General features: G+C 43.5%; 1 protein-coding gene across 1 annotated transcript; it reads left to right on the top strand.

Moving 5' to 3' along the window:
• Positions 1-1,969: 1,969 nt before the first annotated feature.
• Positions 1,970-22,699, top strand: LOC126484865 (allergen Tha p 1-like). The gene is made up of 3 exons (XM_050108461.1): positions 1,970-2,106; positions 2,192-2,304; positions 22,554-22,699. The coding sequence occupies exons 1-3, from the start codon at positions 1,970-1,972 to the stop codon at positions 22,697-22,699; spliced, it is 396 nt and encodes a 131-aa protein (XP_049964418.1).
• Positions 22,700-23,252: the final 553 nt, after the last annotated feature.

Below are 23,252 nucleotides of genomic sequence, written 5' to 3'. Positions count from 1 at the left end.
TTTGTGCTGTAAGGGGAACATTTTTTCATTTCGGTTAATAATATGATAAGAAAATTACGCGCGACCTTCTCGAAGTTTTTCTTGAAATATTCCGCCACACGGGCACCTGAGATCGTGGCCTCATAAAAGCATTTTACTACATTTAACAATTATCTTCACCGAAATTACGTGCAATCGGGTTAAGTATTAACTACAATAGCTACTATCATAATATTTATGGCTATAGAGACACCCCACCACCGGCATCCAGCCTATACTTGCGATATAAATTCCAAATAGAAATTGGAATTTCATTGGTATAAACATTTGGTTTCAAAAAAATGGTTGAAATGGCTCTGAGCACTATGGGACTTAACATCTGTGGTCATCAGTCCCCTAGACCTTAGAACTACTTAAACCTAACTAACCTAAGGACATCATACACATCCATGCCCGAGGCAGGATTCGAACCTGCGACCGTAGCAGTCGCGCGGTTCCGGACTGAGCGCCTAGAACCGCTAGACCACCGCGGCCGGCATTTGGTTTCAGCCAGCAATTTAATCATACCAGTTATCCGATAACATTTCCACAAAATTTACTTAATAAGGGACTGGTATTTCATAGTGTAACACACTCCATTTCCGTCAGCGTATTTGGTGAAAGACTTCTGTATAGCGCTTGTTAATTGGCTGTATGAATTTTCAGACAGCAGATTTTGGGAGCCGAGGAGTGTAATACAGCGCAATTGAGTACAAGCCTGCTTGTACGCAGCCTTCATATTGTCCTCGTTCGGGCATTACTCCGGTTTATTTGCAGTATTCGTAACGTCAAAACTGAAAATAAAAGAAGTTACCGCGTAGGAACTCGACCCCAGGACCCTCGTGTTGCCGCTCTGTAGTATTTCCGCTGCTTGATCTGTCTGTAATCTACTCCAACATAAATGGCTCATGACTCGTCCTACCCGCTCCAAAAATACTATTTTTCCTAAACGGTTTGCCAACTGAAGCTCCAGCTTCTGTGACAGCCAAAGTTGGGCAAAATCGGTGATGGCAAGTAGGCACGATCCCTTTGTCAGTTGTGATTTGCAGCCATCCGGGATGGCCGATCGGTTCTAGGCGCTACAGTCTGGAACCGCGCGACCGCTACGGTCGCAGGTTCAAATCCTGCCTCGGGCATGGATGTGTGTGGTGTCCTTAGGTTAGTTAGGTTTAAGTAGTTCTAAGTTCTAGGGGACTGATGACCTCAGAAGTTAAGTCCCATAGTGCTCAGAGCCATTTGAACCCTTTTTTCCGGCCGGAGTGGCCAAGCGTTTCTAGGCGCTGCAGTCCGGGACCACGCGACCGCCCCGGTCGCAGGTTCGAATCCTGCCTCGGGCATGGATGTGTGTGATGCCCTTAGGTTAGTTAGGTTTAAGTAGTTCTAAGTTCTAGGGGACTGATGACCACAGCAGTTAAGTCCCATAGTGCTCAGAGCCATTTGAACCATTTTTGAACCTTTTTTTTTGTGATTTGCAGACATTGCAGTTAGTGGAAATGAAATGCTTTACAGCTGAAAAACGCATTGTCATCGTTAAAACAATATACAGGTAAAGTTCTTTAGTGAAACTTCGCAAATTGCGTACATTTTCAGTTGTCAAAGCGTATCGGCTACAATGACATCTCCGTGGAAAAGTTTCAAGAAAATAATTCAGATGGCAATGCCGGCTTGTCTGCTGAAAATATTATTCCAGTAACTGAGAGAGTAGCCAAAAGATAAACCTCGACTTGTCGTTGATCAGAAGAAATGATAATTTCGAGGAGCACCATGCAGCGAATTTCAACAAAGGACTTTCATTTACGCACTTACATGGTTCATCTGACGTCACAACTACTGTCAAACGACGATTTGCAATAGCTCGGGCCGCAGTAGAAAGTACTTATCGGTAGAAGCGCCGTATTTTCCATCAGCGCGTCGCCCCGTGCCTTGGGGTGGAAAGTGCATTAGCACCAGGATGCGGCCGGGGAAAGCGTACCTGACGGGGGGTGAAAGCGCCCCTTCTAGAGATACCCCGGCCGGCGGCCGAGTCAGTCCACACGATGCCGCTGCCCGGGTCGCTGCTGGTGGTACTGGTGCTGTGCGCGTCGCTGGGTCCGCGAGCCGCCTCCGGCCGCCCCCAGGCACCCGCGCCGCCCCCGCAGCCGGTGTCGCCGCACGTGCTGGCCGCCGCCAGCAGGGGCAGCACCCACCACCTGGCCAGGGTGCTCTCCGACGACGGCTTCGTGCGCCGCCAGATCGAGTGCGTTCTGGGCGACGCCCCCTGCGACGCCATCGGGCGCAATCTCAAGCGTGAGTGCGCCTGCTCTGCCGCACAGGCTCGTACACCAATCTCAAGCGTACATGCCTTGGCCCACTTGCGAAATACGGCACAATGATAAGCATTACTTTTATAGGCTGGGCGGACCTCTCACTTTTTTTTTTTTTTGCATCATCAGATTCTGACTTGTTTGACACACCCGCCACGAATTTCTCTCCCATGCTAACATACACTGAAGAGCCAAAGAAACTAGTTCACCTGCTTGTTGAAAGTTGAAATAAGTAGTTCATGTAATGTTCAAATGGTTCAAATGGCTCTGAGCACTATGGGACTTAACTACTGTGGTCATCAGTCCCCTAGAACTTAGAACTACTTGAACCTAACTAACCTAAGGACATCACACACATCCATGCCCGAGGCAGGATTCGAACCTGCGACCGTAGCGGTCACGCGGTTCCAGACTGTAGCGCCTATAACCGCACGGCCACTCCGGCCGGCTCATGTAATGTTAAACAGCTGATTCCTCAAACTGGGGGGCTATCAGGTACGGGGTCCCACAGGGTTCGGTCTTAGGTCCTTTACTGTTCTTGATATACATTAATGACTTACCATTCCACATTGATGAAGATGCAAAGTTAGTTCTTTTTGCTGATGATACAAGTATAGTAATAATAACATCCAAAAACCAAGAACTAAGTGATGTAATTGTAAATGATGTTTTTCACAAAATTATTAAGTGGTTCTCAGCAAACGGACTCTCTTTAAATTTTGATAAAACACAGTATATACAGTTCCGTACAGTAAATGGCACAACTCCAGTAATAAATATAGACTTTGAACGGAAGTCTGTAGCTAAGGTAGAATTTTCAAAATTTTTAGGTGTGTCCATTGATGAGAGGTTAAACTGGAAGCAACACATTGATGGTCTGCTGAAATGTCTGAGTTCAGCTACGTATGCTATTAGGGTTACTGCAAATTTTAGTGATAAGAATCTCAGTAAATTAGCTTACTATGCCTACTTTCATTCACTGCTTTCGTATGGCATCATATTCTGGGGTAATTCATCGTTGAGTAGAAAAGTATTTATTGCTCAAAAACGTATAATCAGAATAATTGCTGGTGTCCACCCACGGTCATCCTGCAGATATCTATTTAAGGATCTAGGGATCCTCACAGTAACCTCACAGTATATATATTCACTTATGAAATTTGTTGTTAATACTCCAACCCAGTTCAAAAGTAATAGCAGTGTGCATAGCTATAACACCGGGAGAAAGGATGATCTTCATTATGCAGGGTTAAATCTGACTTTGGCACAGAAAGGGGTAAATTATGCTGCTACAAAAGTCTTTGGTCACCTACCAAAGTGCTCCCATAGTGCTCAGAGCCATTTGAACCATTTAGGGAAATCACGGAAAGAACGTGAATGGATGCAGGTGATCAGACAGGATGCTTACATACCTGTCACCTGTCAGAGTCGTATCTAGATGTATCAGGGGCCCCTTATCACTCCAACTGCACACGTCCCACACCATTGCCGGCCGGGGTGGCCGAGCGGTTCTCGGCGCTACAGACTGGAACCGCGCGACCGCTTCGGTCGCAGGTTCGAATCCTGCCTCGGGCATGGATGTGTGTGATCTTCTTAGGTTAGTTAAGTTTAAGTAGTTCTAAGTTCTAGGGGACTGATGACCTCAGAAGTTAAGTCCCATAGTGCTCAGAGCCATTTGAACCACACCATTACAGAGCCTCCACCCGCTTCAACAGTCCATTGCTGATATGCAAGGTCCATGGTTGTCTCCATACCGGTACACGACCATCCGCTCGATACAATTTGAAACGAGTCTTGTCTGACTACGCAACGTGTTTCCAGTCATCAACAGTCCAATGTCGGTGTCGATGGGCCCAGGCGAGGCGTAAAGCTTTGTGTCGTATAGTCATCAAGGGTACACAAGTGGACCTTCGGCTCCGAAAGCCCATATTGACTGTGACACTTGCTGATGGCCCAGCATTGAAATGTGTAGCAAAGTGCGGAAGAGTTGCACTTCTGTCACGTTGAACGATTCTCTTCAGTCGTCGTTGGTCCCGTTCTTGCAGGATCTTTTTCCGGCAGTAGCGATGTCGGATATCTGATGTTTTACCGGATTCCTGATATTCACGTTACAGTCGTGAAATGGTCGCACAGGAAAATCCCCCTTCATCGCTACCTCGGAGATGCTGTCCTATCGCTCATGTGTGGATTTTAACACCACGTTCAAACTCACTTAATGTTGGTAACCTGCCATTGTAGCAGCAGAAACCGATCTAACAACTGCGCAGACACTTGTTTTATATAGGCATTGCCGACCGCAGCGCCGTATTCTACCTGTTCACATATCTCTGTATACGCATGCCTATACCAGTTTCTTTGCCGCTTCAGAGTATTTCTCAGATATAAGCCCATTGCACCCAACATCTTCGATGATTTGTAGCATATGTTCTAATCTGTCTTCTCCTACAATTTTTACCCCTCTCTGTCTCCCTCAAGCACTATGAAAAGTATTCCTTGACGTCCAACACATATACTACCATGCTCCCCGTTATTCTCGGCAGTGTTTTCCACATATTGTTCTCCTCACTGCTTCTGCGGAGAACCAATTCAGTTGTTTTATACTATCAGTACGTCGAATTTTCAGTTTCTGCTGATCGTTTGACCTTGATTATAAAACACTTAGTTCAGAATGCTCTACAAACTCTCGTATACACTTCTGCTGTTACATTTTATTCTAAACTGTAGCGGATGTGGCCTTACCTAGGTCGTTCATCAGTGGCCAGAAGAGTTATTCCTTTATGTTCAGCTGAGCTTGGTGCAAAACGACTGACAACACAAGCGGGCGGAGAAAGCACTTTTTTGAAAATTTGTGAATTTTGGCAGCGCTGAAATTTCCGAGCAATGTAATGCGCTAAAACAGGCCTGGGAAAGCAAAAGGACCCAGTGCCCGGTGGTTCCCGAGGCGGATTTCCTGGGAAAATGTTTTTGAACACAAAGTTCACGGTGTCAATCTAACCGGCTGTTTTGTCATGGTTCGCAGCTAGCAAACTGGTAAGTAGTCACCCTGTCCGTTAACCCTAGAACACTACAGAGGGACAATGTTGAATTATTACTGAACCATCGTAAATTTTGCTACTCCATATTTTGCTGAAAGGACGTCATGATTTATAGTTTATGCACTAATTAACTACAATTATAAGGTTGCTAATGATATGTCACATAGAAAATAAATATAAGGTGTCCTGTTTTACACGCTGTGCTGACAATACCAGACTGGCAGGAAACGCGAATTGGTACCAACTGCAATCGTAAATTTTACAAGAGTTTAGTAATCTAGGATTAAGATACTCTGCCAAAAGTTTGTTTCAGCCTACTTCCATCTGCTAAGAGCATAGCACTTTACAGCCAAATCAGGGTACGTCTGCTGGCTCACTTACGAAGACTGCACAGTGCGAGTGCCTTTGCAGTCGACTATACTGCTAGTAATGTTCAGACTCGTGGAAGTTGATTAATTTTTCCAAGGGGTTCGCAGGCATATAAAATTTTTAAGGACTTCTAAGTCGTTTTTGATTGTTAAATATATTTATTGTTGAAAACGACAACTGCCATATCTTCCCTGAGCCATTTTTAAGTAGAAAATTCAAAAAATTTCGATCGTCAGTTTTTTTTAAATTTTGACATGTGCTGAAGCACGAAATTTTCAGTGTTTTCTTGCAGAAAATTTTCAGGAATCTCACACTTTTTACTGATTATGCGGTTATCTATAACGTAGTATTCCCTGAAAGAGTTTAAAGTTTTGCTTCACTGAACGCAAAAACTACAGTATCGGAGAGTCACACTTGGCTCAAGCCATTTCACACAAATACACTGTGTGATCAAAAGTATCCGGGCACCTAACTTACAAGTTCGTGGCACCCTCCATCGGTAATGCTGGAATTCAATATGGTGTAGGCCCAACGTTAACCTTGATGACAGCTTCCATTCTCGCAGGCATACGTTCAATCAGGTGCCGGAAGGTTTCTTGGGGAATGGCAGCCCATTCTTCACGGTGTGCTGCACTGAGGAGAGGTATCGATTTCGGTCGGTGAAGCCTGGCACGAAGTCGGCGTTCCAAAACATCCCAAAGCTGTTCTATAGGATTCGGTCAGGACTCTGTGCAGGCTAGTCCATTACAGGGATATTATTGTCGTGTAATCACTCCGCCACAGGCCGTGGATTATAAACAGGTGCTCGATCGTGTTGAAAGAGGCAATCGCCATCCCCGAATTGTTCTTCAACAGTGAGAAGCAAGAAGGTGCTTAAAACATCAATGTTGGCCTGTGCTGTGATGGTGCCGCGCAAAACAACAAGAAGTGCAAGCCCCCTCCATGAAAACCACGATCACACCATAATACCACCGCTGGCAGATGACGTTCACCGGGCATTCGCCATATCTTACTATCGGATCGCCACATTGTGTACCGTGATTCGTCACAACGTTTTCCCACTGTTCAGTCGCCCAATATTTACGCTCCTTACACCAAGCGAGACGTCGTTTGGCATTTACCGTCGCGATGTGTGGCTTATCAATAGTCGCTCGATCATGAAATCCAAGTTTTGTCATCTGCCGCCTAACCGCCATAGTACATGCAGTGGATCCTGATGCAGTTTGGGATTCCTGTGTGGTGGTCTGGATAGATGCCTGCCTATTACACATTACTACCTTCTTCACCTGTCGGCGGTCTCTGTCAGTCAACAGACGAGGTCGGCCAGAACGCTTTTGTATTGTACGTGTCCCTTCACGTTTGCACTTCACTATCACATCGGAAACAGTGGACCTAGGGATGTTTAGGAGTGTGGAAATCTCACCTACAGACGTATGACACAAGTGACACCCAATCACCTGACCACGTTCGAAGTCATTGAGTCCCGCGGAACGCCCCATTCTGCTCTCTCACGATGTCTAATGACTACTGAGGTCACTGATATGGAGTACTTGGCAGTAGGTGGCAGCACAATGTACCTAATATGAAAAAGTATTTTTTGGGGTGTCCGGATACGTTTGATCACATAGTGTACCTGGGGTGAAATGCAGTGATGACATAGGCTCAGTCGTAGATGAGGCAGCTTTAGATTCATTCCTAGGATACCGGGAGCATTCAAAGATTATACGAATGAAATTGCGAAAGCACGCGTGTCACTCAGATTTCTAGTCATAATATATGACGTGAACGGGGGATATTGAACGTATACAAAGAAAGGCAGCAAGAATGGCCGGAGGTTTGCTGGACCCACGTTAGAGTCTTACAGCAAATGCTGAGGTGCGTGAACTACCTGGCACTTGGTATCAGACGCCAACTATTCTGCAAAAACCTACTTGCAATGTTTCGAGAAACAGTATTAAATGGGGAATCTAGGAATATGAGACAACTTCCTATGTATCACTAATCTGAGGATCACGAATATACGTGAATTCTGTACACAGGTCCTACCTGGCCTATCGGTACCGACCGACCACAGTGTCATCCTTCCCAATGGCGGAGCTGGCTGGGATGGCCGAGCGGTTCTCGGCGCTACAGTCTGGAACCGCGCGACCGTTACGGTCGCAGGTTCGAATCCTGCCTCGGGCATGGACGTGTGTGATGTCCTTAGGTTATTTAGGTTTAAGTAGTTCTAAGTTCTAGGGGACTGATGACCTCAGAAGTTAAGTCCATAGCGCTCAGAGTCATTTGAACCATTTGAACCCAATGGCGTCATTGGATGTGGTATGGGGAGAGGGGGCGGCGATGTGAGGTCACCACAACGCTCTCCTGTCCGTTGTGTTCTCGTGTCCAGGAGTCGCTACTTCTCGTTTAGGTAGCTCCTCAGTTTGCACCACGAGGTTGTGTACACCCCGTTCCAGTCCTCCCACAAACGAAAATTCGCCAACAGCGCTGGGAATCGAACCCAGGCCCTCCACATGGAAGTCAGCTAAGGGGGCGGAGCCCATAGAGATAGGATGAGACAAATTACAGCGCGCACGTAGGCATTTAAGCAATCGTTATCTCTGCACTCCATACGCCAATCGAAAGGAAAGAAACAACTTGTTAACTTCGATCTCCATTTTCTCGCAAGAATTTTTGACGAGGCCTGGCCCTGGAGCATCCTGTGAACAGGCGAAGCTCATTTTTCTCTGATGGGTGAGGCGAAAGCACAGAATTTCCGATTGTGGGGATCTCCACCTCCAGTCACTGTGCATGAATTTCCTCTGTATGGTGAACGTGTCACCGGGTGGTGTGGCTCCATCACTACGTTCGTTATTGGCGCATTCTTTTTTGAACAGATTGGCGCCTAAGGGCCAAAGACGTGCTGTGTGACTGGCCAGCGTTACTGCGATATGCTTTGCCAACATGTCATTCCCTCCCTACAGGAGAGAGACGAATTGAACTCAAAAGTTTTCATGTAAGATGGGCCCCACCGCACATTAATCGTGAAGTTCATCTGCTTCTTCGAAACGCATTTGGAAACGATTGAATTATCAGTCGATCGTTTCCAAATGCTTGGCCGACTCGATCACCTGATCTCACTCCCTGTGATTTCTGATTGTGGGGCTACCTGAAGGACAAGGTTTACCAGGAGATCATTCGCACGTATGCTGATCTGCAGCCCAGCATATCAAGAGAGGTAGTCAGCATACATACGGTCATGCTTCCTTCTGCTGTGTACAATGTGAACCTGCGCTTTCAGACTCTTCTGGACACTGAAGGGCGCCATATTGAGCCCCTTTTGTAGCAGTAATGGTACCGGTATGTAATGGTATGACGTACCGTAGCAGCACATTAAAAGTGTTGTAAGTAGGCTGTTTAGGTTTTTATATTGGTAACGCCACGTAGCGCTCGGTATGAAAATCACTGGCTGTGCTGTGTGCAGTCTGTGGCTGGTTTGCATTTTTGTTGGCTATTGTAGTGTTGGGCAGTTGGCTGTTCACAGCGCGTAGCGTTGCGCAGTTGGAGGTGAGCCGCCAGCAGTGGTGGATGTGGGGGAGAGAGATGGCGGAATTTTGAGAGCGGACGATCTGGACGTGTGTCCATCAGAAAGAGTAAATTTGTAATATTGGATATCATGGACATATATAATATTATGACTTTTGAACACTATTAAGGTAAGTACATTGCTTGTTCTCTATCAAAATCTTTCATTTGCTAACTATGCCTATCAGTAGTTAGTGCCTTCAGTAGTTTGAATCTTTTATTTAGCTGGCAGTAGTGGCGCTCGCTGTATTGCAGTAGCTTGAGTAACGAAGATTTTCGTGAGGTAAGTGATTTGTGAAAGGTATAGGTTTATGTTAGTCAGGGCCATTCTTTTGTAGGGATTATTGAAAGTCAGATTCCGTTGCCCTAAAAATATTGTGTCAGTTTAAGCACAGTCATGTATAATTTTTCTAAGGGGACGTTTCAGTGTTTCAATTGAATTGATTTTGCGTTATTTCCCTTCCCCATGTCCTTGACATTATTTCTACCAAGTTTGGTACTCGCTCGGTAATTAGTTTCCATTTTACAACGCGTTAAATAGGTAAAATTTAATTATAGCCACACGGTATTTTACTCAAAAATTAAATTGCTCTGTCTTATTAGGATACCCTTTAGCATACTGTATACACATAACAAGTAAAATTTCGTTATTTTCTATTCTTCTTGGCTTTGCAGTACTTACGTCCAACAATGTGCAAGATACATCTCGCGTAATGATCACTGCGCTAAAATGAGAGAAATCGACCCACATGGTGAGGTTCCGGCACCCTTTCTTCTCGCGTACCACCCGAAAATGGAGTATCAAAAGCGGGGTGAGAGGAGTGAATGAACCTGGTGCATATGTTCAAAAATGTTCAAATGTGTGTGAAATCTTATGTGATTTAACTATTAAGGTCATCAGGCCCTAAGCTTACACACTACTTTACCTCAATTATCCTAAGGACAAACACATACAACGATGCCCGAGGGAGGACTCGAACCTCCGCCGGGACCAGCCGCACAGTGCAGTATGTATCCTCCCCGATAACCAGCACGATGGCTTGACGGGTAAAGACGTACACTATCTGATCAAAAGTATCCTAACACCATTTAATGGACAGTAATGCAGGATGTTCCCATCCTTCCCTTTTATGACGGCTTGAACTCTGTTGGCGACAGTTTCAGTGATGTGTCTCAATGTCGGTGCAGGAAAGGCCGCCCAGTCTTCCCCAAGATCGGAGACCAGAGAAAGTGTTGAAGCGGACGCTGGGGTCTGGAGTGAAATCGACGTTCTAATTTATACTAAAGTTGCTACAATGGATTCAAGTCGGGACTCTCACCAGGCCTGTCCATTTCGCGAATGTTATTCACAAATCACTACCTCACAAATGCTACTAAATGACTTGGTCCATTGTCTTGCTGATAAAGAACAGTTCCTCAGCTACAAGCAGTGCGCAACGCTGTAACAATGTGTCCATATCCTTCCGTATGAAGCGTTTTCTCAACTGCAATAGTGGAGCCACACACTAACCACAAAAACACCCCAGTTCCATAATACCAATTCCTCTGTACTCCACCACTGGATGTAGCCATAATGGCAGATAACGCTCTCCAGGCATTCGACAAATCCAAACGCTTTCGTCGGATTGCCACAAGGTAGAGCATGATACGCCATTCCAAATCATTCGTTTCCAGTCCTCCAAAGTCCTGTGGTGCCGCTCTTCACACCATCTCAAGCGTCACATAGCACTGACTGCAGAAATGTATTGCTTATCAGGAGGTACTCGACCATTGTACACTTTTTTTAACTTACTTCGCCTTGCTGATAACACATTGAAACTCACGAGTGATTGCTTGTGGTGATTTCATGTGATTCTTTACAACCGTCTCCCGCAATACTCGTCGGTCCCTGTTCGTCAGTACTTGAGGTCCATCTGCTCTTGGTTTAGCTGTGATTGTTCCTTCGCGTCTCCACTTCACTTTCACACCACCAACAGTCAACTGGTCAACTTGAGAAGGCTTGAAATGTCCCTCATAGATTTGTCCCTCAGGTGACAAAAACAGGTGACTATAATCCGTTCATCATAAGAATAAACCTGATGTAAACAAACACAAACGCGATGATTGGTCAGAATCCGTAGCACACGTACACTGGTGTTGTTACGCTCTTGGAAGTAGGTCCTACTAATGTATTAGATATCTTATTACTAAATTACATTAAATGAAACTTTAAGATATTCAAATGTACACTACTGGCCATTAAAATTGCTACACCAAGAAGAAATGCAGATGATAAACGGGTATTCATTGGACAAATATATTATACTAGAACTGACATGTGATTACATTTTCACGCAATTTGGGTGCATAGATCCTGAGAAATCAGTACCCAGAACAACCACCTCTGGCCGTAATAACGGCCTTGATACACCTGGGCATTGAGTCAAACAGAACTATGATGGCGTGTACAGGTACAGCTGCCCATGCAGCTTCAACACGAGCCAGTTGCTCGTCCACAATTGACCAGACTTTTCAATTGGTGAGCGATCTGGAGAATGTGCTGGCCAGGGCAGCAGCCGAACATTTTCTGTATCCAGAAAGGCCCGTACAGGACCTGCAACATGCAGTCGTGCATTATCCTGCTGAAATGTAGGGTTTCGCAGGGATCGAATGAACCACGGGTCGTAACACATCTGAAATGTAACGTCCACTGTTCATAGTGCCGTCAATGCGAACAACAGGTGACCGAGACGTGTAACCAATGGCACCCCATACCATCGCGCCGGGTGATACGCCAGTATGGCGATGAATACACGCGCTTCCAATGTGCGTTCACCGCGATGTCGCCAAACACGGATGCGACCATCATGATGCTGTAAACAGAACCTGGATTCGTCCGAAAAAATGACGTTTTGCCATTCGTGCACCCAGGTTCGTCGTTGAGTACACCATCGCAGGCGCTCCTGTCTGTGATGCAGCGTCAAGGGTAACCGCAGCCATGGTCTCCGAGATGATAGTCCATGCTGCTGCAAACGTCATCGAACTGTTCGTGCAGATGGTTGTTGTCTTGCAAACGTCGCCATCTGTTGACTCAGGGATCGAGACGTGGCTGCACGATCCGTTACAGCCATGCGAATAAGATGCCTGTCATCTCGACTGCTAGGGATACGAGGCCGTTGGGATCCAGCATCGCGTCCCATATTACCCTCCTGAACCCACCGATTTCAAATTCTGCTAACAGTCATTGGATCTCGACCAACGCGAGCAGCAATGTCGCGATACGATAAACCGCAATCGCGATATCCTACAATCTGTCCTTTATCAAATTCTGAAACGTGATGGTATGCATTTCTCCTCCTTACACGAGGCATCACAACAACGTTTCACCAGGCAACGCCGGTTAACTGCTGTTTGTGTATGAGAAATCGGTTGGAAACTTTCCTCATTGTCAGCACGTTGAAGGTGTCGCCACCGGCGCCAACCTTGTGTGAATGCTCTAAAAAGCTAATCATTTGCACATCACAGGATCTTCTTCCTTCGTAGTGTAGCAAATTTAATGGACAGTAGTGTATTAACAGCCATCAACGTTTTTCTTAATACGCTTTAGCTACGTAGTTTTTATTTCAAAAATCGTGTAGTCACAGCCTCTGCAGGGTTGTGCTCTGATTGTCGTGCTGTTAATGCGCAGTTTGGAAATGGCTGAGGCTGCTTTCTGTTCCGTAATGAAACGCGCTTGGAACACAATTAAAAATGCCGAGAAATAGGCTGTTCTTAATGTTTTTCATAAATTTACGAAGATATTCGGCTTTGAAGTTTTCCCAGCGATGTATATAATGCAGTTGATAAAGAAACACCCATAAGGGGCTCCGGAAAGGCTCAAAATCCTGAAAAGTTCAATTTTTACTTTTTTGCGTTTTCTGAATCTGCAGACTATTACCTTTTAATAGATATATAATTTATTCAATTCCGAAAACTACAACTATTTTTAAATTTTTTTTGAAATGTGTTCTACATGGGCGTGACCCACTGTGGCGCTGTTAAACTGCTGTCAAATGGTGTTATTATTAACGTCCGTGTTCATCAGGTACATTTTAGTGATGTGAGATAAAGTATGTGTTGTGGCTAACCTGTGATGGTTCAATATATATCGCTGGTGTGATTGTCGATTGTTTCATATTTATTTACTCTGTCGTTATCTCGAAAATATTCGTAATTAATTCTGTTTGTTGAGTCTCTGTTTTGTTGAAGTATAATAATAAGTAAAAGTAAAGTTATTAGAAATCCTCTGAAGGCTTTTAAGAAAAGGAGAAATGTTGGAAAGCCAAAGGTATGTGTTATTACTGTAAACAATAAAGACGATAACCAAGTGAGTGAACCTAACCTCTCAAGTACACCTGCGCATAGCAGTCAAAGCGGGAAAGAAAATACTTCACAGAAGAAGCTTGGTTCAATGAGTGAAAACTATGAATGTTTTATGGGCGAATCGGATGTGAATGAAATATTTGATATGTCGGTTCTCAAAGGATTTTTTTCAAACTGTGTAAGATGTATTCATTGTAGTGAAGTTGGTCTGGAACTCTCCATAATAATGCACGTAGGACTTGCTAGTGAAATACGACTGAAATGTGATAAGTGTTCATACATGACCACCTTTTGGAACAGTGCTGCAGTAGCTGCAACTGAAGAAAATGGTAGCAAAATCTACGAACACAACAACGAGCGATGCTTGCTTTAGACAAGGAACGCCTTCAGGCTGCAGACAGGGCTGTAAAGAGTCTAGAAATACAAGCAAGAGTAAACAGGAGGAGGAACAAGAGGAAGCTGGAGGAGGAGTTTGCAGAGGATGAAGATAATCCATCCTATGGACCTGGAATGCACTAAAAAGTTAATCCAATCTTTGTCGCTCGATTCCCAAAACTTTTATTTTCTCATACTAATTACATGTTTTCTAAGGATCTTCCAAACATATTTGTTTCAAACTTTCAGTAAATGTTACACAGTACCTTCTGCATAATTTAACACAGCCTTTTTCCAAAAAACTGTATATTTTTGAATACATAAATAAAAAATTGCAAAAAAATGTTGTGAATTTTCATTACAATTGAAAAAAAATCATATTTAATAACTGAACTAAAATTTTGTAAAATCCCTGTGTTAAGTTGTAGCCCATATTCCAATAAATAATCTGTAAAAAGTTCAACTTCCTACCTCAAATACTTTGAGCGGAAAGATGTAATTTATAAGCGTTATTTTAACACTGCAAGTATAGGGCGTTCCGGAGCCCCTTAACGTGTAGCGCAGTCGGTAGCGTGACGGGTCGTGAACCAAATGCGGTTTTCATTTGTTGGTTCAAATCACCCCAGTATCATTTCTCGTTCAATTTGAAATACCTAACTAACTCACGCCGTCTTTCGGCCACGAGAGGCCATTCGGTACCATACGGCCGCCTTGTCATCCCCAGCTAAGGATGCGGATAGGAGGAGCGTGTGGTCAGAACACCGCTCTCCCGGCCTTTACGGAGCCGCTACTATTCCGTCGAGTAGGTCCTCAGTTTGGATTACGAGGCTAAGTGCACCCCGAAAAATGGCAACGGCGGATGGCGGCCCGGATGGTCACCCATCCAAGTGCCGGCCACGCCCGACAGCGCTTAACTTCGGTGATCTGACGGGAAACCGTGTATCCACTGCGACAAGGCAGTTGCCTCTTGAAATATCTACATCTCGTAATTGTACAACTCATCATCATTTTCTATGAATAATGGTTCAAATGGTTCTAAGCGCTATGGGACTTTACATCCGAGGGCATCAGTCCCCTAGACTTAGAACTTCTTAAACCTAACTAACCTAAGGACATCACACACATCCATTCCCGAGGCAGCATTCGAACCTGAGACCATAGCAGCAGCGCAGTTACGGACTGAAGCGCCTAGAACCGCTCGGTTTTATGAATAATGCACATCTTCTTGTTTCTAATTACATATTGGACGCGAAATTCCTGTTTCCATTTCAAATACAAAATATTAATTATTGATGTTGCACACAGCTTATGCATAAGTTTCCCTGTGGTTAAGTCAGGAATTTTCATTATTCTTGTTTTTAATTACAATAGTACGTTAGCTAATAACGATATGGTGTTGAGTATTTCGTCTAGTCGTCTAAGGAGCGTATTGTGGATGATTTGCAGTGTATTATTTCATTCTGCTAAAAAATTAAATCACATTCGAATCTGTATTGCTCGTCTCTTTTTACGTGTGAACTGCAGCTGGCCACGTCACTGCAGGCTAGCTGTACCAGCTGACCGGGCACTGCTGTCCAAATTAAATGCGCCGGTAAAGCTGTTGCCCCGTATTATCGCTAAGTCGATGTGCGCGTAACGCACAACACAAAACGTGCCCTTATTATTGTACCTGATACCACTCGAGACAGCTTGGCTGCAGTCCCACATGAAACCGAAATCCAATGAGGTTCCAGCAAGCGCGGAAGAACACATTGTGCAATGATTACATCAGGTTTATTCTTATGTTGAACGGATTATAGTCCACGTTCGACGTCACTGACCCCTTCTGAACGACCCGTTCTGCTGTTACTGTTTCTTGTACCGACAATGTTCCCCACCTCCTTTCATACTGGCGAGTCAGATACTCGTGACATCTAGTGCATAATTCCACATTACGTAGATACTTTTGATCATGTGGTGTGTAACGTTCCTGTTATTGCTGAATAAGTGATCACCGCAGGGTAGGCTATGTATAACATTGTGGGGCGAGGACTGCAAATTTGTGTACTGTATTAGTAAACAAACTTGTAAACGTTCGCGATAGAGTTAGCTGTATTTAAATTTTACCAGGTTCAGAATTGCGATGGGTGAACTGATCTATTATTCAAATATAAATACAATGGCAATACATTAAACTTATTAATTGATGAGGAAGGGATATATAGTATCTATAGAAAGCAAACGATTAATTCATATTACTTCTGCTCACTTAATATTTCTTCTATAGCCTTACTTGACAGATTGGTTTAGGCCGGCCTGGGTGGCCGAGCGGTTCTAGGCGGTACAGACTGGAACCGCGCGACCGCTACGGTCGCAGGTTCGAATCCTGCCTCAGGCATGGATGTGTGTGTGTTGTCCTTAGGGTAGTTAGGTTTAAGTAGTTCTAAGTTCTAGGGGACTGATGACCTTAGAAGTTAAGTCCCATAGTGCTCAGAGCCATTTGAACAATTTAGAACGGTTTAGATAGCATTGACATACGAAGAAAAAAAAATCAAGTCATAATATCAATACGTGGACACGAAAATTGAAGTACTGATTTTTAATATTAATTGTGCAAGGACACCAATGAGCCGCGCGGGATTAGCCGAGCGGTCTCAGGCGCTGCAGTCATGAACTGTGCGGCTGGTCCCGGCGGAGGTTCGAGTCCTCTCTCGGGCATGGGTGTGTGTTTTTGTCCTTAGGATAATTTAGGTTAAGTAGTGTGTAAGCTTAGGGATTGATGACCTTAGTAGTTAAGTCCCATAAGATTTCACACACATTTGAACATTTGACACCAATGATCCTTATATAATCCTAAACGTATTTTGCCATGGATGTGCACAAAGAAAAAATAATGTGCGTATGTGACCATTAAGAGCGGTCAAAGGACAAGATGCCTTCACATTCATGGAAAAACTAGTAGAAGCCAACCTTGGGGAAGATCAGTTAGGATTCCGTAGAAATATTGGAACACGTGAGGCAATACTGACCTTACGACTTATCTTAGAAGAAAGATTAAGGAAAGGTAAACCTACGTTTCTAGCATTTGTAGACTTAGAGAAAGCTTTTGACAATGTTGACTGGAACACTCTCTTTCAAATTCTAAAGGTGGCAGGAGTAAAATACAGGGAGCGAAAGGCTATTTACAATTTGTACAGAAACCAGATGGCAGTTATAAGAGTCGAGGGGCATGAAAGGGAAGCACTGGTTGGGAAGGGAGTGAGACAGGGTTGTAGCCTCTCCCCAATGTTATTCAATCTGTATATTGAGCAAGCAGTAAAGGAAACAAAAGAAAACTTCGGAGTTGGTATTAAAATCCATGGAGAAGAAATAAAAACTTTGAGGTTCGCCGATGACATTGTAATTCTGTCAGAGACAGCAAAGGACTTGGAAGAGCAGTTGAATGGAATGGACAGTGCCTTGAAAGGAGGATGTAAGATGATCATCAACAAAAGCAAAACGAGGATAATGGAATGTAGTCGAATTGAATCGGGTGATGCTGAGGGAATTAGAGTAGGAAATGAGACACTAGAAGTAGTAAAGGAGTTTTGCTATTTGGGGAGCAAAATAACTGATGATGGTCGAAGTAGAGAGGATATAAAATGTAGACTGGCAATGGCAAGGAAAGCGTTTCCGAAGAAGAGAAATTTGTTAACATCGAGTATAGATTTAAGTGTAAGGAAGTCGTTTATGAAAGTATTTGTATGGAGTGTAGCCATGTATGGAAGTGAAACATGGACGATAAGTAGTTTGGACAAGAAGAGAATAGAAGTTTTTGAAATGTGGTGCTACAAAAGAATGCTGAAGATTAGATGGGTAGATCACATAACTAATGAGGAGATATTGAATACAATTGGGGAGAAGAGGAGTTTGTGGCACAACTTGACAAGAAGAAGGGACCGGTTGGTAGGACATGTTCTGAGGCATCAAGGGATCACAAATTTAACGTTGAAGGGCAGTGTGGAGGGTAAAAATCATAGAGGGAGACCAAGAGATGAATACACTAAGGAGATTCAGAAGGACGTAGATTGCACTAAGTACTGGGAGATGAAGAAGCTTGCACAGGATAGAGTAGCATGGAGAGCTGCATCAAACCAGTCTCAGGACTGAAGACCACAACAACAACATCAACAACCAACCTCTGCCCTGGGCACCGATCAGATTATGTGGTAGAAACTATACACGAAAGCGACAACATTTCGTGAAATCTCATTATAGGGACTTTCATATTTATATGGTTCATTTGCAGTAAAACATGCATACCGGGCAGTTACAATGCGACAACTGTTACGTCATAACATATTGTAGTAACGGGGTCTGTAAATAAGGTTGTACATTGGCGTCGTTATTTCGCTTGCTTTTCTGTAGGAGCAACTGTGTGCTCATTTCCTGCCATTACCAGAAGTTATTAATTTTTCAGTCCTTCATTTTGAGTAAAAGCTACGACTTCTGGCTTATGCAGAAACTGCATATTTTTTCAGGACATGCCTAAACGTAGCATGCCAACGGGCCAGAGTGGAAGATGCAGAGCTAGACAGATACAATTTTTGCGTAGAGAATGCAGTAGTACTGTGGACATTCATAATGATAATGCATCTGTTTTATTTAACGATAATAATATAAATACGTGAGCATCGAAAATTGAAGTACCGATTGTTAAAATTAATTATTCCCGGAGCCAATGAAACTTAAATAATTCGAAGGGAACTTTGCTGTAGATGTGCTCAACAGAAAAAAATCACATGTGTACATAAACGTTAGGAGAGGTAAATGGAAGTAGACACAGTTGAGAAGTTTTCCTTTGTCTCTGACTTTGCTGCCAACTTCTACCACGCGTAACGATCGGGTGCTACTGTAGAAATGACACACGAAAGTAACGTTTCGTGAAGTTACATTCTAGGGACGTTCATGTTTAAATGTTTCAGATAGTTCATTTGCAGTAACACATGCATACTGGACAGCTACAATACCGAACTGATACATCGTTGATGTTGTCAACAGTGGAAAACTAAACGCCGTAACGAAGCCGTCGGGGACAACAAATGTTGTTTATGTTTTTTCACTTTCTTTGGTCTAAGAGTAAACGGAACTACCTCTGTGTTTGTTTGCCGCCATCACCACAAAATTTAGTGTGTTCCTAATTTTCAGTATCTTCATTTTGAGTAACTACTACGTCCCTTATTATAGGGAAACTATATTTATTTTAGGCTATGCCTGCAAGAAGAACATTAACGGGTTGAACTGAAAGACGAAGAGCTAGAGAGACACAATTCCTATGTAGAGAAAGTAATAGGAGTAATGCATATGTTGATAACGATACTTCTACGACATTCTGAAAGATACATTTAAATGTGCACTGAGCATAATTCCAAATAAATTTGAGAACTGTAATTGCGGTTTGATGAATTTACAGTGCGCATTTTGTAATGCAAATCATTTCGCGTCTGAGGTGACTTTACGCGATAGAGCGGCATTCATATTTTGTTGTCATAAGGGAAAAGTTAATTTGCCGCCATTAACACAAAATTTATTTTTCAACGCAGTGTATCAAGAACTCACTTCAGATGATCGAACAATTAAAGAGAAACCAAAGAATTATTTCATGAACACACGTGGCTACAACGTAGAATTTACGACGTATCAGTTCTGCTACTGAAACTGCAGACACTTTAAGATCCAATTCCATTTGCTATCACAAATCAGGTCCACTGACGCAACTCGTCGAATTTCGACCACAGGCGATAATAGTGGTTTTTCATCTGCTTAGGGGATCTCTAATACCACACATAAAACTCTCGTCTGCGTGGACCGTACGGAAACCTGGTGAGACAAGAGAGATGGAAGTGCATACTGTCCATCACCTGGGCTCAAGGCTTATGGAATTTGGTAGAACCACATACAATCGCATGGATCATCATATATGGCTACGAGAAGTTTAATCAAGCATCAAAAGTGTACCGAAGCCACCCATTCGGTATTTGTATGAGCAGTTCTTGAAAAATAAGCAGCAGGATATGAGTAATTAATTTATAATCCATTCGTGAACTGAAAATCAGGAATCTAATTAGGTTACCGAAATTAATCTGATGAAAAACTCACATCTTAGAATGAACAATGCCTAATAGAACTTAACACACAACCTGCAGTACTGCATTTACCATCAAAAAGTCGGTGCTGATTTCCTCCAACGACAGTAGTCGCGATGCCGCTAACGTCCAGCTTCCTGCGTCTGCCTCCTCCAGAGTCCATCGGCCAAGAACCTTGTATTTCGGAATCTAAAACCAGAATAAATACGCTACGTCTTTTCTAAGCCCCACTTATACTCTGAATAAGAAAACGCTTAATCCAGTTTGCTGGCTAATCACGTACAAGCAACTATTGATCCGCCAGTCAGGTGCGAATCTGTTTTCATTTCATACCATCTCTACATTAAATTTTGGAGTTCAGCCAACGGGGCAGAGAGAAACTGATTTTTTCTCATCCCCTCCTAACGAGCCTCAGAGGAAATTTTCCACGAAAGATTTATACAGAAATAGACAGAAAAGGAACAAGAGAGACAGTGCGTGTTTGTGCAAACCATTTTGGTGCCAATTTGTCATGGATTTTGGATCCTTTTAGAAAATGTCTTTATGTTGTAACTACAAAGAGTGCTTCTCTTTCCACTGTCTATCCCAAGACATGTCCGAGCATCTACTGGGAAGATATAGTCATTCAGCCCAGCCTCGTCTGGTGCCACCAGTTCAGCCCATCTAACTTTACATCTAACGTCTCCGTCGCCGTTTAGTTCAACACCTGGAAGTCGCCTAACATCACCGGAGGAACATGTAACTATCTCCTATTGTTAGGGAGTGGCTATCTCTCCCCCGACAGCACTGGCCACCGTCGAAGCGACGTCCCCTCTTATACAAAACTCACTTCACAAGGACTCGCCCCAGCCGTGTCCTTACACAGGCGTGAAGCCAAAATCAAGCTTTAAGTTAAGACTTCGCTCTCAGTGGGGTGCCGCAAGGTTCGGTCTTGGGTCCTCTGCGGTTCTTAATATATATTGATGACTTACCATTCTATATTCACGAAGATGCAGAGCTGGTACTTTTTGCCGATGATACAAGTATAGCTATCACACCCGACAGACAAGAATTAACTGGTGAAATTGTAAACGATGTTTTTCAGAAAATCATTAAGTGGTTCTCTGCAAATGGGCTCTCATTAAACTTTGACAAAACACAGTATATACAGTTCCATACAGTAAATGGAATGACCCCATTAATAAATATAGACTTCGATCAGAAATCGGTAGGTAAGAGTCTATGCATTGACGAGGGGTTGAACTGGAAAAAGCACACTGAGGATCTGCTGAAACGTTTGAGTTCAGCTACTTATGCTATTAGGGTCATTGCCTATTTTGGCGATATACATCAGAGTAAATTAGCTTACCACGCCTATTTTCATTCTCTGCTTTCGTACGGCATCATATTCTGGGTAACTCATCATTGAGTGAAAGAGTGTTCATTGCACAAAAGCGTGTAATCAGAATAATTGGTGGAGCTCATCCAAGATCATCCTGCAGACACTTATTTAAAGAGCTAGAAATCTTCACTGTAGCCTCACAATATATATATTCAGTTATGAGATTTGTTATTAACAATCCGAATGCATTCAAAAGTAATAGCAGTGTACATGGCTACAACACTAGGAGAAAGGGTGATCTTCACTACTCTGGGTTAAATCTAACTTTGGCTCAGAAGGGGGTAAATTATGCTGCCACAAAAGTCTTTGGTCACTTACCTAATAGCATCAAAAGTCTGGCAGGTAGCCATATAGCATTTAAAAGGAAATTAAAAGAATTTCTTAATGGCAACCCCTTCTACTCATTAGATGAATTTTTGGATATAGTAAGTGGGTAATTTCCCAACCCCTACAAAAAATTACAATAAATAAAAATATAAAAAAATTAAAAATATTGAGTGTCATGTAATATTTTGTGTAATGTAATATCTTGTATAGACACCTTTTATTATCCTGACACGTTGCACATCATTACGAAGTGTCGTATTCATGACCTATGGAACAAGTACTAATCTAATCTAATCTCTTATACCAGCAATTAAAACTGCTCATACTCTGCTAAGAATAGGAAATCAGAGGACTGGATGGGGGAAAATCTCATACGTGTTCTCTCACAACTGCTCCTGATAATTTTCGTTGCCTTACCCACTCCCTTTCCTATTAAAGGGGGCGGAAATTAAACAGCATAAGCGGAGATTGCTCTCAGTGTAACAACCCAGTTGACCATTAGCTGGACCCTTGAAAGTGTTTTTGTACGCTGCAGACCTGTTAATTGTGATCCTCGCAATGTCATTCGGTATTGTGATGGGGTTAAATTAAAAATTAAAAATATTGAGTGTCATGTAATATTTTGTGTAATGTTATATCTTGTATAGACACCTTTTATTATCCTGACACGTTGCACATGTAATATGCAACGTCACACAGTGCATCCGCTTGTTACATGTTGGACACGGTGTTGCAGGGGTGATTCCCGAGGTGGTGCTGAACGAGTGCCGGCGGTGCTCACCGCAGCAGGCGGCCAGTGCGATGCACCTCATGGACTTCCTGGACAGCCGGCACCCCGGCGTCTGGCAGGCCGTCCGGGAAAAGTACTCCAGCGGACGCTGACCGTCGCGGATCTACCTATCTAACATATTCTTTTTATAATAAAACTATATCTAAAAAGTAAACAGTTTTTGTTCGGAATGTGTTCCTACAGCCATACTCCTAACGACAGCAAAACTCCTCCAACGGACCCTCAAGCCCGCTGATCAGTAGCTGTGTTACCCTCTGCCAACAGCGTCATTTGGATCGACAGATATTGTCAGTTCGCTGAAACATTTCATTAGTGCTGTTCGTCAGTTGGAACCAAAGTGTTAAAATCAACCCATACCTCGAGCAAAATAGTAAAGTGACTGACAGTGTAGCATCAGAGGGGCCATGGACGTCAGCAGAAATTTTTCCAAGGGTGGCGAGATTTGAAACTTGAGAGTTTTATACAGCTGATTCGGTGAGTTCGAAAACCTGTAGACGGCCACTGTGGCCGAGCGGTTCTAGGCGCTTCAATCCGGTCGCAGGTTCGAATCCTGCCTCGGGCATGGATGTGTGTGATGTCCTTAAGTTAGGTTTACGTAGTTCTAAGTCTAGGGGACTGACGACCTCAGATTTTAAGACCCATAGT

Source organism: Schistocerca serialis, chromosome 6, assembly GCF_023864345.2.
Source record: "Schistocerca serialis cubense isolate TAMUIC-IGC-003099 chromosome 6, iqSchSeri2.2, whole genome shotgun sequence".
Classification (NCBI taxonomy): Eukaryota; Metazoa; Arthropoda; class Insecta; order Orthoptera; family Acrididae; genus Schistocerca; species Schistocerca serialis.
Note: the sequence above shows the minus strand (reverse complement) of the source record. Positions and strands in the feature narration are given on the sequence as shown.